The sequence below is a fragment of the Myodes glareolus genome, chromosome 5, assembly GCF_982192425.1.
Source record: "Myodes glareolus chromosome 5, mMyoGla1.1, whole genome shotgun sequence".
Lineage (NCBI taxonomy): Eukaryota > Metazoa > Chordata > Mammalia > Rodentia > Cricetidae > Myodes > Myodes glareolus.
This window is the reverse complement of record NC_142030.1, coordinates 20,518,785-20,540,278: the sequence shown is the minus strand read 5'-3', so window position 1 is coordinate 20,540,278 and position 21,494 is coordinate 20,518,785. Positions and strand designations below refer to the sequence as shown.

General features: G+C 43.3%; 1 protein-coding gene across 2 annotated transcripts in view; it reads left to right on the top strand.

The window, feature by feature from the left end:
- The window catches only part of Fmn2 (formin 2), a 279,413-nt gene that overhangs the window by 26,873 nt on the left and 231,046 nt on the right, over positions 1–21,494 (top strand). For both annotated transcript variants that reach the window (XM_087906102.1, XM_048436401.3), the window contains exon 2: positions 4,613–4,779. In XM_087906102.1, the coding sequence (XP_087762228.1) occupies positions 4,613–4,779 (167 nt within the window). The remainder of the gene's footprint in view (positions 1–4,612; positions 4,780–21,494) is intronic.

The following is a 21,494-nucleotide window of genomic DNA, read 5'->3' as shown; positions in this document are numbered from 1 at the left end:
AAGGCATGGTCTCATGTAGACAAGGTTAGCCTTGAGCTTGCTTTGAACCAAGGATAGCCCTGATGTCTGAATCTCCTACATCTACTTCTCAACTGTTGGGATTATAGACATATGCCACCATGCCTCATTTTGGTGTGTGCTAGTTCTAATGCCCCAAAACAGGTAGCTTTTCCTAAGGGGTGTTTTCCTGTACAGGTGATCGACAGGACTATTTGGATTGTTTCCTAGCGAGAGGAGAGTGCCAGAAAGCCCTGGGTTAGAAAGTGATATTGTAAGGTAGATACTTATCAACTGATGATATACAGTTGATAATATTATATTTATACCCAAAGTCAGAGGTATTAGTGAGACCCTATTCATTTGACCAGTAATCAGAATCCTGTATTTTATTTTTTGGTTTTAAAAGCAGAAAATTAACAGAGAAAAGTTCATCTTTGGTGATCTCTAAGGCCCTTAATGTCTAACTAGCTACTCTAATGGGATTGACATTATTTCTGGAACTAAGGTAGACTCAAAATGAGCCAGTGAGTGAAGTTGAGAGGCAGTGTTGAGATGCAACAGTGGTGACTTTATTCAGAAAGAAGATTTGGGAAGAAGAAAGGCATCTACTCTATGCTGCAGTTCATAGGAGAGGGGGCAGAAGGGTGTGTGGGGGTATCTTTCTCCATGGTCCCCTGCACATTTTGGGAGAGATGCAGTGTTAGGAGCTGATTTCTTGGTTATCCCCTGTGCATCTTGGGAAGGGATAGTATCAAGGAGCTGAAAGGACTGGGGGGTTCTTTCTTGGTTGGGCCCCTGTGTGTCTTGAGAGGGGGTTGGTGTCCAGGAGCTGGAAGGAATGGAGGTCTTTCTCAGTGGACCCCTGTGTGTCATTGTCCAGGAGCTAGAGGGATTGCAGGGGTGGGGTTGGGTGGTCCATGGTGCTCTTTCTAGGTAGAACCCTGTCTTTGTGAGAAGCCTACAAAGGGCATCCACCTCCACTCAGCTCTCACTTTGCACTTTCTTTTCAGAAATACTTATCTTCTTCAAATTAAAATGTGTGTTCTGAAAAAACAAATGTGTGTTCTGTGCTAAGCTGTTGTTGGGTTTCTGTCTTGCCTAGTTCCCTCATTCGTTAAGTCCCAAAGAAATCACACAGAAGTCTACATTATTTATAAAGTGATTGGACCATTAGCTCAGGCTTCTTATTAACTCTTATAGCTTATATTAGCCCATTATTATAGTATATGTTAGCCACATGGCTCAGTACCTTTTTCATTGGGGCAGGTCACACCTTCCTTCTTCTGTGTCTGGGCTCACAACTGCAGAGGGCGCTTCCTGCTTCCCAGAATTCTCCTGTTCTCATTGACCCACCTCTACTTCCTATCTGGTTGTCCCACCTATACTTCCTGCCTGGCTACTGGCCAATCAGCGTTTATTTAAAACCTAATTGACAGAATATGGACAATTGTTCCACACTATTAGGCCATGGCATAATATATATTGTTAAACCACAGACTGTTAGAAAGGAATGAGTATGAGTACCGCAGAGGTCAGCAGGTGGTGTGGATTCTAAAGAAAGACCATGTAGCAGCTAGCATCTGTATTATTAATTTGAGGCTTCTCTTTCAAATGTAGAATGCCAACCAATAGAGAGGTGGGGTCTTAAAGAATTATAGTAGGGCAGATGGGCAAAAGAAAGTGTGTGTGCGTGTGTGTGCATGTGTGTGTTTGTTAGATTTCTTTTCATATTCTGACTAGAATATAAATACATGTGTATTATTGAATAGCATAATAATCTTCTAGGCATTCTCCAAGTATTTACTTTCTCCCCCTTCAAGTTAGCAGGTTTACAGGTTATGTGGTGCTCTCATGAAATGTATGACTTGGAATAGATATTTTTTAAAAAAAAGATTTCACAATCATTCAAGTAAAATGGTCAATTTCATGAGTTTATAGAGGGATCTTCAATGGTCTGAAAGGGACTCACAGAAGGTTTTTTTAGAATGATTGAATTTGAGTTAAAGTTGAAAGATGATTTCTTGAGGGACAGGCGACAGGACTCAAGAACTGAGGAGAGCTGTGACTTGGACGAGATCTGGAAGAGTTTTTTTTTTTCTGCTATGGTTTGTAGATATAGACAAATCTTACACAAGTTTCTGAATTTCTAGGTGTCGGTGTTACTTAGAACACTTAATTAAGTGTTAGTAGTTTTTGTTAGTTTTTGACCTGAACCTGGATCCTTTTTATTTCCTAGAATTGTGGAATCTGTAACAAGATCAAGTACCTACTGGACAGCTAGGGAGCCTTTTACTTTGGGCCACAATTAGAAATGAGAGATAAAGTTGCAAATTAGCTTCTCAGCCCTTGGGAGGAAGAGGTTTTCTTTAAGGTAGAAAAGAAGTGAGGGACAGGCATAGGCGAATAAAGAGAGTCACGTCTTATATGGGTCTTGTCAGAGGTTTCCTAGGAATTAGAGTGACAGTTCTTTTCTTTCCTTTTATAATATTTCTAGTCACTGCCATGGCAGTTGTCACCTGTCATGACCCTAGAGGATGGGCCATTTAGCACACATATGGAAGCATGCTGACGTTTGAGGTGGTCTGGCAGCTAGTGATGCTGCTGTCTTCTGTCTAGCCAGTTTCTAGTCCGCCTGAAGAGGAACTTCTTCTTGACCTGCAGCCTGTTCTCAATAATACGTGAGACTGGGGGAGGACAGAAATTTAGCCAGCTCACCAGAACTCCAACTCCAGGTATTAGCTAAAAATGACTAAGGATTGAATCCTTGACTCTCATGCCTGTCTATCTTTAGAATCAAACAGTGACCAATGGAGTACTGGTGCCCAGGGTGCCCATCACTTTCTTCTTCCAGGGTGATTCTAAGGCACAGGGAAGGTTGAGGCCTGGACCAGAAGGACCCAGTCTTTTAGACTCTGTTGCTAGTATTTTACTGTATTATAGGCATCGGTCAGAGTTTGGAGGGTGCACATGAAGATTTTCAGAAATTTGTGTTCTAGAAGAAAGAGCAGGGCCAGGGGAATATGGAAAGTAACAGAAATAGATGTGGTTTATTAAGGCAGAGAAGGGAAGGCACTCAAGAGAGTAAGTGGGCAAGAAAGCTAGAGAAACTCTGGGATCCAAGGCCCTGAACCAAGAAAATATCCATTCTTTCTAGATCATTTACACAGAACCCACCTTCTCTAGCTTTCTTCTTTTTACGCTGTTTGGTTATATGTAAGCTATGGTCTTTGGGTTTCCAGTCTCTCTCTGCCACTGGTTCTCTCAATTGTCAATCTTTTAATAATTTTTAGTTTTAGCTTTCTTTGAGAACTGATGACCTCATATGAGTGTGGTCAATCTTCCAGGGACCTACATCCCTAGCAGAAACTTAGCCTGTCCCCACTTAGCAGGCATCCATGAATGACGGCTCCTGGGTCGGGGCTTATGTGCGTCTCCCCACCCATGCCAGAACGTTGACTGGCTTGATGTTATGCAGGCAACCATAGCTGCTGAGAGTTTTTGAATATAGCAGGCCCTTACTGTCATGCCTAGGTGACGCTGGATCACTCCAGTCCTCTAACGCTCTGACTCTTTAAGAGTCTTTCTGCCCATCTTCCTTGACGTTCCCTGAGCCTTGCAGGGAGGGTCAATGTTATAGATGTCTACTTTATTTCTCAGCAGCTCACAGACTTTTATTCTGTCTGTCTTGCCATTTGCCTGTCTTGATGCCTCTAGAACCTTCCCTTTCTGCTGTTTCCCCCCCTCCTCAATGGTGCTCTTCTTCTCTGAAAAAATAATAAAATATTTAAATGTATACCTTCTATAGAACTGTTTCCTATTTTAAACATTCTTTAGACTTTTAATTTTATCATTTAATTTATGTACACAGGTGTTTTGCCTGCATGTATGTTTGTGTATCACATGTACGCAGTGCCTGCAGAGGCCAGAAGATGATTCCCCGGAACTGGAGCCATGGGTGGTTGTGAGCCACCGTGTGGATTCTGGGCACAGAACCAGGGTCCTCTGTAAGAGCAGCCAGCTGTCCTAACCACTGACCCCACACGTAGTTGTCTCTACGGAGCAACTGCAAACATCTCTCTGTTTCCTCTTCAGGATGACTTGTGTTTCCTGGCCAACTTTCGTGCTTCTTTTAGGGACTGATGCCTGTGTCTGCACCTCGCTCTCTGCCTTCCCCTAGTACTGGGTGTGAGACAGTGAATGTCAGTCTCCGACACATCTAGGCCCGACGGGTGACAGTTTGGGGGTACTCACTTCTTCATAGAATCCCCTGGAGAATCAACAAGAAAAAAAAGAAAGAAAGAAAAAAAAGGAGCATTGCCTAATTAAATCCCAGAAGGGTGGAGGTTCCTTTTAGGTGGAGAATGTATAGTGTGTAACAGAGACTACTCTCTTTTGAGGCAGGCGGTGTTTGGGAACCTGGGAGAGCACATCCCTGTGCCTTTTCGTAGGTGGTGTCTGTCTTCATCCTGCAGCTTTCTTCATTAGGATCCCTTCTTCACACAAGGAGCCTTGGAGACTGTTGCTCACTGGTAATGTTTACTGTCCTCTCTCTGGAGAGTTCTGAGCCAGGTGATCTGCCAGCCCCCCTCTAATGACTGTGTTTCCTACGCAGGGCGGACTCTGTTGGAGAAGCTCTTCAGCCAGCAGGAGAACGGGCCTCCGGAAGAAGCCGAGAAATTCTGCTCGCGGATCATCGCCATGGGCCTTCTGCTCCCTTTTAGTGACTGCTTCAGGGAACCATGTAATCAGAACGCTGGGTCGAGTTCAGCTCCCTTTGATGTAAGTAGGAGAATCCACTTCTGTCTGTGGGGGAGACTGCAGTTGGAGGAGCAGCTGTGATGTGTGTCTGCCCCAATTGTCCTGTAATTTAAAAGTAACACGTGATGCGAGGCTTCTTCCCCTGGGCCACTCAAGGGCCCAGCTTGTCTACTTCTATATTTTTCTTTAGACTATGGCATTAGATATAGTTTGCAAACTTCTCTTAAAGAACAACAACAACAATAACAATAATCCAAATAGTCCCTCTTTGTAGTTTTCTAGCCTGATCTAACCGGGACTGATTTGAAGATCTTTTGAAATTTTTCTTTTTGGTGGAGATTAAACATGCATAGGCAAGTGTTTGTCACCGAACTACACCTCATACATCACTATTTCTGTGCTGGCCACAGACATTCCTTCAGAAGCTGCACCAAAGAGTAAAATACGAGTCCCAATGGGTCACAGGTTTCCATGGGCACTAGAGCGCTGTGCATTTTCTCAACTCATTTGTGCAGTAAACGCTGCCAAGAAGAAGCAGCAGCCTCTGCTGTTATTCGGGCTTCCACTCAGAAGGACTTAATAGTGTGGAGCGCAGAAGGCATGTTTGTAACTCATCATGAATACCTGCACGGCCGGACTAGCATCTTCCAGCCAGAGTGTTAACTTTCTCAGGTATGCGGTGCCTGTGTGGTGCAGTGCTGGGAAGCATGCACCTAACCTGAGACAGGCCAGAGTTCTCATCTGTGTATCTCTCATGAGAAATCTGGGGGTAGGGGGTCTGGTTGGATCTTTTGTGCAAAGCTCAAGAAAGGAGTGTTTGAGGACATTGGATTTCTGACCACATGGGTAACTATATTTTTTCCAGTATCGCCAAACAGACCTCAAACGGCAGGGAATATGAACAGATGCTGAGCATCAAGAGCTGGTTATAGAGCCAAGTATGGTGCCCCATGCCCATAATCCCAGCCCCTGGGAGACTGATGCAGGGGGACCAAGAGTTTCAGGTCATCCTGAGCTACACAGTAAGGTTTTGTCCGCAGAACCAAAGAGTATTAATATGTGATCCCACATGACTAAGTGTCCATGCTTGCTGCTCTCTTCTTCCTCTGGGTTACCAATCCTAACCTGTGTTCTTTTGCCATCTCTCTCTCTCTCTTTAGTATGAGCAGAAGAACCCTCATAAACTATTCTGATATTTCAGCTTTGGTTTGTGAGAAACCTCTCTAAATCTTGAAACTATAATAAACCAAGAAGAAAAGGACTTGTGGGCCTTCTATAAGATTTATTTTTATTTTTTATTCAAGACTTTTAAATGACAGATAATTACTGCTAGGTAGATCTTTTTCCTGTGGAAAGAATTCGATATTTTACAGTCTCCTCTCTGTGGAAACTGTGTGATTCTGGAGACAGAACTTAAGGATTACAGTGTGGTGTAGTGTAGAGCTACATTCTGGCAGATACCAATATGGAACTTTGGAGATATGGTAAATACAATAAAATAGAAACACTAGCTATGTCTATATTGCATGCAATCATCTATTCATAGCAGCTGTTGCCATCTTCATCAGAGCAGCTATGACTACTTACATCCTCAAGATATAACCTGTTGATGTTCCCTCACGGAGGAAGGGGTGGGGGCAGGGACATGGACTCTCCCCTGAGATTCCAGCCACTTTTCCCAGCTGTGTGTAACTCTGTCCAAGCTTCACGTGGTCTTGTGGTCCGGGGAGGTGCTAGACTACATGACGTACGCAAGGTTAACTGAAGGAACAGGGAAGCTGCCATCAGGCTGCAGTGAAGCTTTGCGGTGATGTAGGTGTTGGGGAGTCCTCCACCCTGTAGAAGCACCCCATCCTGGATCTGTAAGAACACACGATGAGGCCACTGATTTGCCATGTTGAACATCCACGGGATTGCTATTTTGATAACAATGATATGTCACTGTTGCTCTAGTGGGGGTGAGTAGCTGCGGGAGCGTGAATTTGTTCATTTTATCCCAGGAGAACTTCACATAACTGTCTGGCCCTTGCTTTTTTTTATGAAAACTATTATTAAATTAACTTTATTTTCCTAATTAAAGCTCAGAACTTAAAATCCTTTGTACTCAGTAAGTGTGAAATTGAAATAAACTGAAAAGCCAAGATAACCCTATTCCTCCATGTAAAAGTTTCTATTATTTACTTATTATTGTGATACTGGGGGATAAAACTCAGGTCCCCAAGCATGGTATCAAACAGTTCTAGCAATGAGCTACATCCTTTGCCTTTCTCTTTTTAAGTTCTTACATGTCGCCTTACTCCATCCACCCTGGTGTTAGAGAGACCAAAAACGCTTCTTTAACTATGCTGTCTTGGAAGGTAGCTAAGTGTCGCATGAAAGTAAAAAAACCAACACACAAACTAGGGATTTCATTCCCCAGCTCACAGGGATTGTTTTCTTCCTGGCAGTATCCTTGGCTGTGTACTACCTCTCTAGTCCGGGCACCAAATGAACACAAAACAAAGAGGAAATTGAAAGGACTCTCATGGGAAATGTTGTTCCATATTCTAAAATAGCAGGTCAGAAACAGCACCAGGGCTTAGTGAATAAAGACTCAAGGATTTGTTCTTCAAACAACAAAGGAAGCAAACGTACTGAACCTTTTAGAGACTGTGGTGTCAGTGGGGGATGGGAGGGGATGTGCTCCTCTCGGGGGAGAGATATTTCTGATAATTACTCTCTCTGCTGATTTCTAGAAGAGGGTTGTTGTGAGCATTTCCAAGGAACAATTCTCCCAGGGACAGTTCCTTACAAGACAGAACCCAGTAGAGCTCGGCGTGTACCTGCCGCTCTTGCTGTCCCCTGATCTTACAGCAACATTCTACCCATCTCTGTTTAGGCTTGTGTGTTTGTTGATGTGGGGAATCTTTCTGATGCAGTTTAGGAACTGACCTACTTCAGCTAAAGGTTTCTCATGTTAGTCTCTTGTTATTCTGTATCTTTTCAGGGCTGTAGAAAATACAAAAGCAACAGCACATTTTCCTTCATGTTACTTGATAAAGTCTTTGTGAACTTTATTTAGTTATTTATTTTTTACATGTTTAATGAAGGTTTATTTTTTTCAGGTTTTTTTATTATTAAAAATTTTCACCTCCTCCCCTCCTCCCATTTCCCTCCCCTTCCCTTCATTCCCCCTCCCCCTCCAGTCCAAAGAGCAGTCAGGGTTCCCTACCCTGTGGGAAGTCCAAGGAACCCCCCCCCATCCAGTTCTAGGAAGGTGAATATCCAAACAGACTAGGTTCTCCCAAAGCCAGGACTTGCAGTAGAATCAAAACCCAGTGCCATTGTCCTTGGCTTCTCAGTCAGCCCTCCTTGTCAGCCACGTTCAGAGAGTCCGGTTTGATCACATGCTCGTTCAGTCCTAGTCCAGCTGGCCTTGGTGAGTTCCCATTAGATCAGCCCCACCATCACAGTGGGTGGGTGCACCCCTCATGGTCCTGACTTCCTTGCTCATGTTCCCTTTCCTTCTGCTCCTCATAAGGACCTTGGGAGCTCAGTCCAGTGCTCCAATGTGGGTCTCTGTCTCTATTTCCATCCATTGCCAGATGAGGGTTTTATGGTGATATGCAAGATTTTGATCAGTGTGGCTATAGGATAGGGCCAGTTCAGGTGCCCTCTCCTCAGCTGCTGGCCACACTTAATTTGCAGCATGTGGATGAGGCATATTCTGTCACCCTTCCATTTCCAGAGATTACCAGTGTAGCACTGAGATCTACACAGTAGGATCAGTCTCTGTGATTTCAAACCCCAATCAACATTAGAGTCCTTGCTGTAGAGATTAGGCTGTGGAAGTCGGAGATCCTGCTGGAGTTCCAGAGGTCTACCCATTAGCCCCCAAAATCATGGAAGACTGTTGGCTTCAGTGTCCAACACTGACCTCATAATGAGTTTAGTGAGGCTCCACAGTGATGAGTTCAACTCCTAGCTACCAACAGTGGGACTAATGAGCTTCTACCTTTCACTGTTGACATTCACCTACTTCTTTCTGAATGTCTTGGCATCCCTCTCTTAGGGACTCCTCTTCAGCTGTCCCTCACTCTGGAGTTGTGACACATTGTCCCCACTTCTCTGAATTGTGGTCTCTTGTTGGGAGGCTCCGAGTGTAGCTCAGACTTAAGCAATAGGTTCTCAAAATGTTGCCCAGCCATAACCCTGTGATTCACGGAGAATGACAACATAGACCTTCCTCAAATGCTGACTTTTCACTCAAGAGAGGCCCCTGATCCAAGAAATCCTCAAACTGGATTTAAAACTTTCAAGAATTTTGGTCTTATCCTTTGGGTAGGACTGCCAACCCTTTCATTGGGCTACCTAGACTTTTTTTTTTTTTTTTGACATAAGTCTTCTGTCTCTTCCCTGCTGGGGGATATTATTTTAACGTATATGACCTTTATTTATGCTGCATTTGTTTAACTTTGTGAAGCTGTGTCTCTTTGCCTGCCTAAAACACCTGCTGGCTCTAATAAAGAGCTGCATGGCCAATGACAGGCGGAGAGTATAAACAGAAGGAGAAATCTGGAAGAACTAGATAGAACAAGGGGAGGAGGACTTCAAGGGCCAGTAACCCCGCTACACAGCCAAACATGGAGTATACAGGAATAGAGAAAGATAAAAGCCCCAAGGCCTAAGATAGACAGGATAATTTAAGTTAAAAAAAGCTGGCAGGAAACAAGCCAAGCTAAGGCCAGGAATTTATAAGTATGAATTAGCCTCCGTGTGTGTTTACTTGGGAACTGGGTGGTGGGCCTCCCAAAGGGAAAGCAAAAACAGAAAACAAGAACGAAAAACCCCACATCTCCCTGACAGGGAGCCATGGCTCGGGCTACTGGCTGGAGCTGGAGCCAGGTGCTGCCCATTCCTTTCTGTCTGTCTTCTGTCTCTGCATGTCTTAGCTATCCCACCAGCTCCTGTGTGATGGCACCCTTTCCACCTTTTTGTCTTTGAATTTTAGTCTGATCTTTGTTATGATTCCTCATTCACGGTATCACTTAGTGGCAGCTTCTCATCTTCAATCTGCTCATACAAGGAAAGTTTTACCCTTTGCAAGGTTTTATTTTATTTTTAATTATGTGTGTCTATGGGTGTTTGTGTGGGTAGGTGCCCGTGAGTGTAGGTGCTCATAACTCTCAGAAGAGGATGTCAGATCTCCTGGGGTTGGAGTTATAGGTGATTGTGACTGCCAATGTGGGTTCTGAGAACTGAACTTTGGTCCTCTGCAAGAGCAGCGTTCGTCTTAACCACAGAGCCGTCTCTTGTGCCCCAGTTCTGCTCCTTCTCTCAGGACACTATTCAGAAGTACATGCCACCCTGTAGTCACCATGTTCGTCTATTCACGTCTGCTATTTCCCTATAATATTACACATATTATAACTAATTGTTCACCTAGTAGTGTCCAAATGCAAATCCAAATTTATGTGAAGGTGTTCCCCCGAGCTGCATGGCTATGTTTACAGGCCTCTTCAGAGTGCTTGGGAGCAGAATCTAGACTTAGATATCGATCCCATCTCTTCCATGTAAGAAGAGATTATGTTTATCCAGGATCACATTAAAATATTTCAATGATCATATCTTGACTGAGAATTATCTTAAGAACTAAATGTGTTTAAGTTAGAAAGCATCTAACACAGCAATTGGCCCATGCTTTTTTACACTATTGTCCTTTAAACTGTTATAGAATCTGGCTGAACCATTCCACAAGAATGCCTTGCTTTGGGCAGAACAGGATTGTAAGAAAGGTGACTGAGGACATGAACAACTAGAGAATGTACTCAGTGAATCATCTTGAGTGATCAAGCATTATTATGTCCAGCAATCGTGAAAACACATGGAGCAATGGAACACATTATGGACTGTGGACTTGAGCCTTACATGGTCTGAGAATCAGCTTTCTGTTGGGTCTCTGTTTGTCTTTGTACCCTTTCTTAGGTAAGTGAAAGACTAAGGAAAGCTACAGGAGTGACTACAAGTTGTGGAGGGGAACACAACCTGCTTGCCTGATGTTTTATTCCTAACTGTTCTGTAGTCACTCCATTACCCTGTCTTTTTCTACAGAAGGGTCACACTCAAATATAACTGTGCTATTTAGCTCTGTGTGTGTGTGTGTGTGTGTGTGTGTGTGTGTGTGTGTGTGTGTGTGAATGTTGGGGATACTCTGTTGACGATGTAGCCTCTGTCTCTCGAGTGCTGGGATTAAAGGTGTGCGCCACCACTGCCTGGCTCCACAATGGAGTTTTTAAAAATATGTTCTTCTTAAAAGCTGGAGGAAGTATATGCAGAGAGAAAGGAGTGCAAAGGGATGGACAGGGATGAAAGAGTTACATAGGAGAGAAAGGTATCACATTGTCTCCCATGTGCGCTCTCTCTCTCTCTCTCTCTCTCTCTCTATATATATATATATATATATATATATGTAAAATATTGTATTATATAAATATATTAGACACAGAAGCAGATGGGGACTCTGTGGGGAGGAAGGGTAACAAGAGTGGGAAGAAAGAGTCTACCTAGGAAAGTGATACGAGGTGGGTCTGAGCAAAGTACAATGATGTGTAGCTCAGTCATGCAGGCCTGTGTCATAATGAAGCTCATTATTCTGCATGCTAACTAAACATTTCTTTTTACAGCAGGAATGGTTCAAAGACACATTGGGGATACTCTTCTTAAGGCAGTGACAGGCTTTCTTTGTGTTTGCTCATTTGAGAGGACCATGCTGCTTCAGATACACACTTTGGCTTCCGGAACTTGTACTTTGAGTCACCCATTTGGCATCCATACAGTGTGTGCTGGTTCCCTATGGTGACTGTGGGTGGTGGACGCTTATTAAAATGAGTGATTCAGCCCAACTCTTCCGTCATGATTTTCTTCTCCTTTCCTTGCTGGCTATGCCTGAGTATCCATCATTTCTGTGTAGGAAGTGTCTTCCCCAAGCTTTTGTTTCCATCAGCAGGATGTGCTGCCACTGGGCTTCTTCCACTGAAGGGTAGAATCGGGACACAGTGACTAAGAAGCCACAAACCTGTGAGGCGCTCATAGGCCCTTCTTCCTAAGCCTTACTGGACTTTGGAAACCTGGAAAATTTAGTGTACTTTTTTGTTGTCTAGATAAGGGGATGATGAACGCTTTATGTTAAGAGTCAGAGAGAGATAATATTTTAGAATTTAGGAACTACCTTACAGACTTTGTCAAGTCACAGTCCTGCTTTGACGTGCATTACACAGACAATACACAGTCTATAAATGTGGCTGTATTGCTTAATAAAACTTTCGCTTACAGGTGGGGGTGGAGGCGGGTAGCACAGACTGACTTGCAAGCTGCAGTTGGTTTACTCCTGGCATACTATTAAGAAGGTGAATTTGAGTTTTTTTCTAACGAGACGTTCACAAAATATTTATTGGATCGAAACTTAGGGCAATTTGTAAGTGGACAAAGTGCTGTGAGCTTTGCCTTTCCTTTAGAGGGGAGTGCTCCCAGTGTCTTTAGAAATGGATGGAGGACAGGGCAATAAGGAGGTGATGGGTAGAGGGGAACCAATAGGGAATGTAAGGCTAAGGACAGAGGAGATGAACATTAAAGACTGATAGCACTTCCTTTAGTTCTGAAGAGGGGAAAAAAAAAGGATGAGCTATAAATGCAGGTGTCCTTTTATAAAAGAGGAAGTTGACCTTGAACGGGATGGGGGAGCACAGAGAAGGGCACAGATGCAGCCCCTTTGATAGTCATGGCTGGCAGCTGGGGGAGGGCTCCCTCCCTCCATCCCCTGTGAGTTAGGTGTCCGAGCAGGCTGATAAGAGGGTCCGATTTCTATGGAAGCCCTTTGCTTTGTCCATAATAAACCTGAATAGGATTTTGGAAGATGCTTTTGGAGAGGTGGGCAGTGACAGAGATGTCTCTGGCCTTGGCTGATTTGTGTATGGCAAAGAGGAATCATTCAACTGTTCCTGAGTTGACCTTCCATGAGCATATTAGCCACGTTTCTCATTCAGCAGAGGGGTTCAGGTTCCAAAGAGGATGGATGTGTGGAGTTCGCAGGGGATCCGGGGAGAAAAGGAGGAAGTGAACAGGAACTAATGGTGAATTGGGACGGTTGCCAGCAGCATTTTATTGAGAAAAGATTACACCTTTTATACTGTATGGTTGCACATAGGATTAATTGGGAGATGAGGGGCATATGAGCTGGGGTGTGGCTTGAAGTATCCAATATTGGCCTTGACAGCAGGCGGGGAGGGCCACAAGTTGCTCTTGCTAGAGGTAAGGATGGTGGCTTCTCAGGCAGGAACTTTCCTCAAGCTCTCTGCCTGACTTTGGGAAAAGGACTTCTGAGGAGCAGACACCCTACTACAGTTTTTAGTCTTACTGTATGGGCATGCTCTCCTCATAACGCTCCCCAAAGGGAAGGTCTGATATCTTCCCCTTTTCCCTTTACACTGTACCATTCTGATTTCTCTTCATTTATTAACTGAACTCTTGATCTTTATGGGCTCAGGGTCTGAATGTGAATTGTAGGCCTTTCATCCTTGGGATCAGGTGTGTCTAGTGAATCTCTAACAGTACTGTTCTTGGTATAATTAGGAGGGTATATTGGAATGCCTGGTTTCACAGTGGGAGGGGGATATTTTTCCAAAGAACTAATTTGTTTAGTAAAGTTACCATTGTACACATTTTAATCCTTAACCAAAGCCCATAAAAATTTTCTGGAATGGAAAGGTCTTAATAGTGAGGAGCATTAAAAATAGAAATCGGGCAGTGGTAACCCATGTCATTAATTGCAGTACTCAGGAGGCAGAGGCAGGGGGATCTCTGTGAGTTCAAGCCCAGCCTGGTCTACAGAGTGAGTTTCTAGACAGCCAGGGCTACACAGAGAAACCCTGTCTTGAAAAACTAATAAACAAACAAACAATAAATAAATAAATGTAAAATGGTACCGAATAAGTGTGGTCTGCACAGTCGAAATGCTGGAACTTTGTCAAGCAGCAATGGTCACCGTGCGATCCACGCCATGTAACAAAACACCCGACAGGCGGTGACTAACAGGAAGAATGGCTTCTGCTTGGCTCTGCCGCCTTAGTCATGCAGTATGCAGCCTGGCGGAGGTGTGGGAGGCACATGGCCCACAGCTGTAACAGCAGGATTGCAAGGCTGATCCCTCACCAGGAGGTGGATCAGGAAGCAGCAAGGTGGTGTCTACCTTTTCATGTTCTTCTGTCTTCCTCAGAGGATGTATTCTTTTCTACCCTTGACTCATGTATCAGGCTGTACTGGGTGGGCCAAGTCGCCGTCCATTTCTTACTTGGCGCTTTCCGGTTCTGCATCCAGGGCTTGACTCCTGCTAATCTTGTGCTGTCCTGAACTTCACCGCTAGCCCCTGTGCAGTTCTTCTGTCTTTAAAAGCTTACAAAAGCTCCCATGCCTGGCTTTCCTGTCAATGTCTTGTAAGTATTCACTTAATCTTCATGATGTGGGGGCAGTATTTTTTACAGAAGAAATTGAAGTCATGCGCCTGGCCGCTCTTACTAGAAGTCCATGGTCAGCACAAATCCCCTGAAGGTATTTTTGCAGTTCTGGCCATCTCTTGCCATTCATAGATCCGGGCAGTGCTGAAACAAAGCTGTTTCCCCTCCCCTACTGTGGGTGCATATTTGGTTTCTGGAACTTGTAATTTGAATCACCTGTTTGGCCCACAGTGTGTGGTGGCTCCCAATTCATTGTGATTGTGGGTGATGGGTGTTTATTAAAATGGGTGATTCAGCCCAGCTCTTCCTTCATGATTTTCAAGCTTTCCTTTTGCTGGATAATCCTGAATATTCATCTAAATGGCTGCTGGTATCGGCTGTTTTCTTGAGAGTAGTGATTTCTCAGTTAGTGTGTTTTGTCTTTCTCGTTGGTGCTGGGGTTTGACCTCGGTTGTGCCCCCAGCCACAGTTCAGCGCTATGCATCTTTCTGGTGTTTATAGGATCTTATAGGCAGAGCAGGTGATATGTGACAGCTTCCCAGCCGAATGCTTTGGGGACATTTCTCCTCTGTGTTGCATGCTGACATGAGGGTGCTGTTGGCAGAGATATTCATGAATGCATCTTTCCACAAAGTCAGAATTTGCTGTGTGTTGGCTTGCTCTTTACCTTGTAATTCCTATTTACCTGATTGAGTGACTGTTGGCCATCACAGGTCTTTTCAGTCTAATCTTAATTAATTAATGTTAACTCTCAGATCACATGCTACACTTTACACAGTAACAAATATTTATAGACTGTCTACAAACAGCCTAAAGATGATGATGTATTCAGAGATGCCTTAGTGGAGGCAAAGGCAGAGAGCCAGTAAGATGTGGTGAGGGCCATGTGGGCATGATAAGATATTCAGGAAGTCACCTGGATACCTGCTGGAAACCTTCAAAGCTGAGCCAGTTGAATGAAGATTGGCAGAAGGTTAAGTTCAGGGAGAGCTCCTAGGTTCCTTCTACTCCTGAGGGATAGTCATCTGAGTGGGTCTGTGAATCGATAGAGACCATGTGGAGCTGAAGTCCAGGGGAAGATCCAGAGTCTTGTGCCTATTAACCCCTTGACACAGTGTGAAGGGTGTATGACAGGTTCATCAGTGCCATTGTGGCCAATGTGGGAGAGGGACCAGCATCTTTCGTGACTCTAGTGTGCTTGCCAAGTTTATAGGTCTGGTTTTGCTTCTGTAGTTTTGGTGATTCTTGTGCCCATGTGTTCCCCATTCACTTTAAATTCGTAGTTGCTACTTCTCAGTTATGTGTGAGCTCTCAGTGGTGTGAGTGAGTTCTCAGTCCTCTTTGTGCTTTCTATTGGGTCAGTGTGGGTCACTTACTTGCCCAGTGGGAGTGTAGAGTCTGCTTCAGCATGCACACTCAAAGTGGAGTCAGGCTCTGCCTTGTGATATGAAGTCATTGCATGGGTAAGTCCCAGGCTAAAAGCTCCTGTTTTAAAGTATCGTGAGAACAAATGAATAAAAATGAATAGGGAAACCCATTATTTCTTATGCTAACTGAGAGCAGTAACAAAGAGGACCTGAGTTCAGATCCCCAGGACTCACATAGAAAGCTGGGTGTGGCAGTTTGCCTAAAAGCTCAGAATTGGGGGTAAGGGTGGGACAGTAGAGACGGCCATTCCTGATCCCCAAAGCTCACTGGCTGACCTAGCTAAATCACTGAGACCCAGGTTCAGTGAGAAATGCTGCTTCAAAAATAAAGAAACAAACAAATACATAAAGTAAGGTGAAGTGTGATCAAGTAGACTATGGTCCTCACTCCATGCACAAACATACATATCCACAGAAACAATTGTATATAAGCCACAATACAAATATTAATAATAATAATAATAAAGTTTGGGCAGTGGTGATGTACACCTTTAATCCGAAAGGATTAAACCTGAAAGGAAAGGCAGGTGGATCTCTGTGAGTTTTAGGCCAGCCTGCTCTACAGAGCTAGTTCCAGGACAGCCAAGGCTGTTATAGAGAAACCCTGTCTCGATCCTAATAATAATAATAATAATAATAATAATAATAATAATAATAATAATAAATGTCATTATTCCACACAACAGGGGGTAAGTTAGAATAGAGTGCAGCCTAATTTATGCACAAAGTTTTTCTTTTCTTTTTTTGAAAAAAACTATTTTATGTGCATTGGTGTTTTGCCTGCATGTATGTCTCTGTGAGGGTGTCAGGTTCTCTAGAACTGGAAATACAGACAGTTGTGAGCTGCCCTGTGGGTGCTGAGAATTGAACCCAGGTCCTCTGGAAAAGCTGTTAGTGCTCTTAACCACTGAGTCATCTCTCCAGCCCCTGCACAAAGGTTTTTAATCTGTGGTATTGCCAAATTTATACCAGCAGACCTCTCAGGGTACTTAAGGAATTTCCTGTTTTAATATTTAAAGACATTTGTCTATACAGTAAATGGTTAATTTTTAATTGTGTGGTGGGGATCATAAAATATCAAAATTGGAGAGAAGGTTAGAATATATTTTAGCCCAATTCTCCTAAGCTGTCAAATGAGGACACCCAAAGTTTGACACGTGCAGTGACTCTCTGTGGTGGAGATGACTTTCTGAGAGCCAGAATTTTCTGTCCCATAATTCCTTCCATTTGAAACAGATTTGAACTTCTCTCTGTTATCCTGGATTTACAGCCCCTGTGCATTCTTCAAGGGATTCTGGGAGATGAGGATTTCTTTCACATGCTAATTATGTGACGTGATGTAGCTGAGTGTGTCATGTTATGAGTGTTAAGGAAGGGGATAGACACTTTCAAGAAAGTAATAGATCCAAAGACGAGAAAGAAGCTAAGAAGGGTGGGGGTTGGGTTTAGACCAGTACCGTGAGAAATCTTCATGCAGAACACTTTGCTATGACGAAATAATAACTCAGTGACATCATCAAACTGAGTTTGCGAGAGCAGTTATAGTGTCAAATGAAGGAGCTTGCAGCTTAGTTCTACATAAATACTGACTCTCAGGGCAGGAAGCATCTTGTTCTCATGGCATATTGAAGAGATTACTCCTGTGATAGAAATCCTCACAAATTGTTGGAGCACACAGGCCTGGGGATTCAAGTGATCAAAGCCAAACCCCAAATAGAACCATGAGCTTTAAGGTGATTCTGGGTCCAGGTTTCATGTTGACCAAAGGGACAGTTTCAGGGCTGAAGGGGTGGACTTTAGGTTCAAGTGACAGAATGGATTTTGGATTCAGGTGAAGGATGGACTTTGGGTTTAGGTGAAGGGTGGACTTTGGGTTCAGGTGATGGAGTAGACTTTGGGTTCAGGTGACAAAGTGGACTTTGGGTTCAGGTGATGGAGTGGACTTTGGGTTCAGGTGACGGAGTGGACTTTGGGTTCAGGTGACAAAGTAGACTTTGGGTTCAGGTGACAGAGTGGACTTTGGGTTCAGGTGAAGGGTGGACTTTGGGTTCAGGTGATGGAGTAGACTTTGGGTTCAGGTGATGGAGTGGACTTTGGGTTCAGGTGACGGAGTGGACTTTGGGTTCAGGTGACAAAGTGGACTTTGGGTTCAGGTGACAAAGTGGACTTTGGGTTCAGGTGACAAAGTGGACTTTGGGTTCAGCTGATGGAGTGGGCGTTGGGTTTAGCTGATACAGAGAACTTTGGATATAGGTCAGAGATGCAGGAACAGTTTGAGTTGGAACGCTGGCTTGGAATACTGGGGTTCAGTGTGGCCACTGTTTTCTGATTCTGCTCATGAAGCCATTGGGCTGTCTTTGGCATTCTGCTGACTCATCCAAGCTGGTGAGCAGAAGGAATTCTTAATTTCGAAAGCTGCTAATTCACAACCAGATTTTCAGAGTTGTTATTATAATGGACTGAACAGTTCTGAATCTGCTAACTACTATATTTACCAAATATATGTAGTGTTTTGATAATATTTACTGAAGATTATCAGACAGAGAAACTTCTGAGAAACTCATGGCCTTAGGATGCTGTGGAAGAAATCATTTCTTTTTAGTATTATATTTTAAATGCCATAATACTACTGTAATATGAAGTGATTTTCAGATTTATAGTAGCAGAAGCCATGCTATGTGTTGCAGCAGAAATACTGAGCTGCCAACTTTGTAACTACCACAGCTGCAGCTTATCTTGCTACTGAAGGATGTGCTTCTAGACTGGGATAGAGCTCAGTGGTAGAGCCCTTGTTTGTGTGTGTCTATGACCTTGGATACAATCTTTAGCACTGTCAAAGGGGGAGAAAGAAGAGCTTTGGAAACCCAGGCCCTGTGGGGAGTTTGAGAGGTCATTATTTTTTTCAACTGTGAATTGTGAAAGTGAGATACAGTGGTCTTCAGGCATTGCCTTTTAGGTTTGCTTTTGTTTTGCCTAGGATTGTGGTCTAACCTAGGGTTCTGTGTGTGCTCACAAGCTCTTGGCCACTGACCTATTTCCCTAGGCCAGCATAATTTCCAAAAAACATATAATGGGAAGTAGAATGTTTTATTTGTTACTTAGTAATTAAAACTACTCTTTTTTTTAAAAAAAACATTATTTCTTTATTATGTATCCAGTGTTCTGCCTGCACACCAGAAGGCACCACATCCCATTATAGATGGTTGTGAGCCACCACGTAGTTGCTGGGGTTTGAACTCAGAACCTCTGAAAGAGCAACCAGTGCTCTTAACCTCTGAGCCATCTCTCCAGTTCCTAAAACTACTCTTAAATTAAGCTGTTTTGACAAGTTTATTTATGTACTTCTGAATTGCTGGATACCCATTTGATTTGTCTATGATGCTAATTTCATTGTCAAGTCCTAGTGGGTATGCCCTGGAAGGGATTATATCCTAAGAGTGGAGTTTGGAATTCTTTTGCAGATGCCATCGTGGTGGGTGGTTCTTACTCAGTGAGGTGGAAGGTGTGTAGTTGGTTTGCGTGGTGAATGCAGACAAATGCGGGTGTGTTCAGTGCAGTTGGCAAAAATGAGTGAAACAATGGAAAACACAACTTTTCATTCCTTGTTTCTTTAGGTCATGAACCTTAGCACTTACAGACCACAAGTATTTTTACCGCACTTTGATTAGTTGATTACAACTTAATTTTAACCTAACTTCATCCTTGGGTATGAAAAACTGAGACTTAGAAAGGCTGAATGACTTGCCCAGAGTCACGTAGTTTTAGACGTGGCAGACATCTAGTTTCAGCCCCAGTGGTTGTCACCCACCACATTTACTCTCTACAAGCAGACATGGTTCCCTCCCCTGCCAGCCCTCTTTTGTCTGTTACCTCTGTCTTGGGGCAGCACCTGCACAGTAGTCTCTGGTTAGTTTCCAGGCTGCTCTTCTTGTTCTCTCCAATTCCTTCATTATAAAATAATATTCCCTCCCTTTCTCTCTCCTCCCGCTCCCCATCTCGGTGGTGCTGTGCCACTGACATGCATCTATAGCTCCAAACGATTAATTTTTAAAGCAAACTTTGTTGGGTCTTGTTTCCCATGGTGGGGATGTTTTAGTTGTAGAATAAGCAAAGCTTTCTCTGTGACCCCCAATGGCTCCCTTAGCTGCCTGCACCTCCTCATCCTACTCTCTGTGCTTCTGGGAGCTTTCTGAAGTGCTGATTAGTAGGCTCCACTTTCAGACAACAACAACAAACACAAAATCTGGAACAGCTCTGAGAATGGCTCTGAGAGCATGGGCATTTGATCACCTGCGTTTGGGAAAACTGTGCCCCAGAAGCAGTGTATCCTGCAGATACGAGTTGTTATTTAGACTTATAAGCCATTCTTGGCCATTTTCCTTTTAACTCAAAGGAGGCCTTCCCTTTGAATTCTCAAGGGTTTTGTTCAGATGATGAGAGATGCCGAGCTAGGATTTAGTCTAATGATGGAACATTTCTCCTGAATTGCTCATTAATTTTGGTTAACTTCTTGTGTATAATTGAGAGACTTCTTAGCAGAGTGGGTGGGAGTGAAAGAGAGGAAAAAGAAAGGGGGAGAAAAAGGGGGGAGGAGAAGGATGAGGGAGAACTCTTGGGGGTCAAATCTCAGTGGAATTAATATTACCTTTCATGAATCTTAAGAGCATTCTATTTAACTCTTTCCTTTCCCTTTTCTTTTTAACCCATGTTATTCCTTCTTTGAGACAGGGTCTCATGTAGCCCAGGCTAGCCTGTAACTTGCTATGTATCTAAGGATAACCTTGAACTCTGGATCCTCCTGCCTTTGCCTCCTGAGAGCTGGGATGGCAGGCCTGGGCCACCATGCCACCTTTATGTGCTGCTAGAGGGCAGACTCAGGGCTTTGAGCACACTTGATCAGCTCTCTCCTGAGCGACACTCCATGCCATTTCTAATTTTCTTATTTGGGAAACAACAAGCAAAAACAACTTGAAGTATATGAAATGCAAATATTCAAACATGAATCTGTACCTGAATAAAATCCCTGTCTGTTTCAAACCAGAAAAGACCAATTTCATTTGGTCAACATGTACTGTGTACACAGGGTTAACCCATCAACTAGAAAGACCAGATTTCATCCTGGTCAACATGTACTGTGCACATAGGGTTAACCCATCTGTTTTGGCAGGTCACTTTGAGATGTCCTTTTGAAATACAAAGTATTGCAAATAATAAAGGCTGGGGATACAAAAAATGTTAATAAAATAATCACTTGTCTATTAAACATTCAAAAAATTCTAGAAAAATGTTAAAAGCCTTTGTAATAACCTTGTCTCTAGGATATATATTCTTGATTAAGAATTTTATGTGGGGCTAAAGAGATGTCTCAGAGGTTAAGAGCACTGACTGCTCTTCTAGAGGTCATGAGTTCAACCACATGGTTGCTCACAACTTCTGTAATAGGATCTGACTGCCTCTTCTTGGGTGCATAAAGACAGATTACACAAAAAATAAATAAATCTTTTAAAAAAGAATTTTATACAATGCTCATATATATGTAACTGTACATATCTTTAAAATCTTATATTATTCATACTAAGCAAGATTTGGTTTGGAGTGATTTAATCGTACCCGTGAGTATGCATAAAATGAGAAAGAGACTATTAATGTTAATTATTCCATTTCTTTATTTGGTTCATCTTCTCCAATCACATTGTTTTATAGCAGTGCTCATTCTTGTATCTCTGACTGTGCTGAAGAGAGTTTTAAGTTGAAAGGAGTTTTCTTGGCTGATCTCTAAGCTCTCCAATGTGGCAAGTGAGGTGCTAAATTTTAGTCAAAA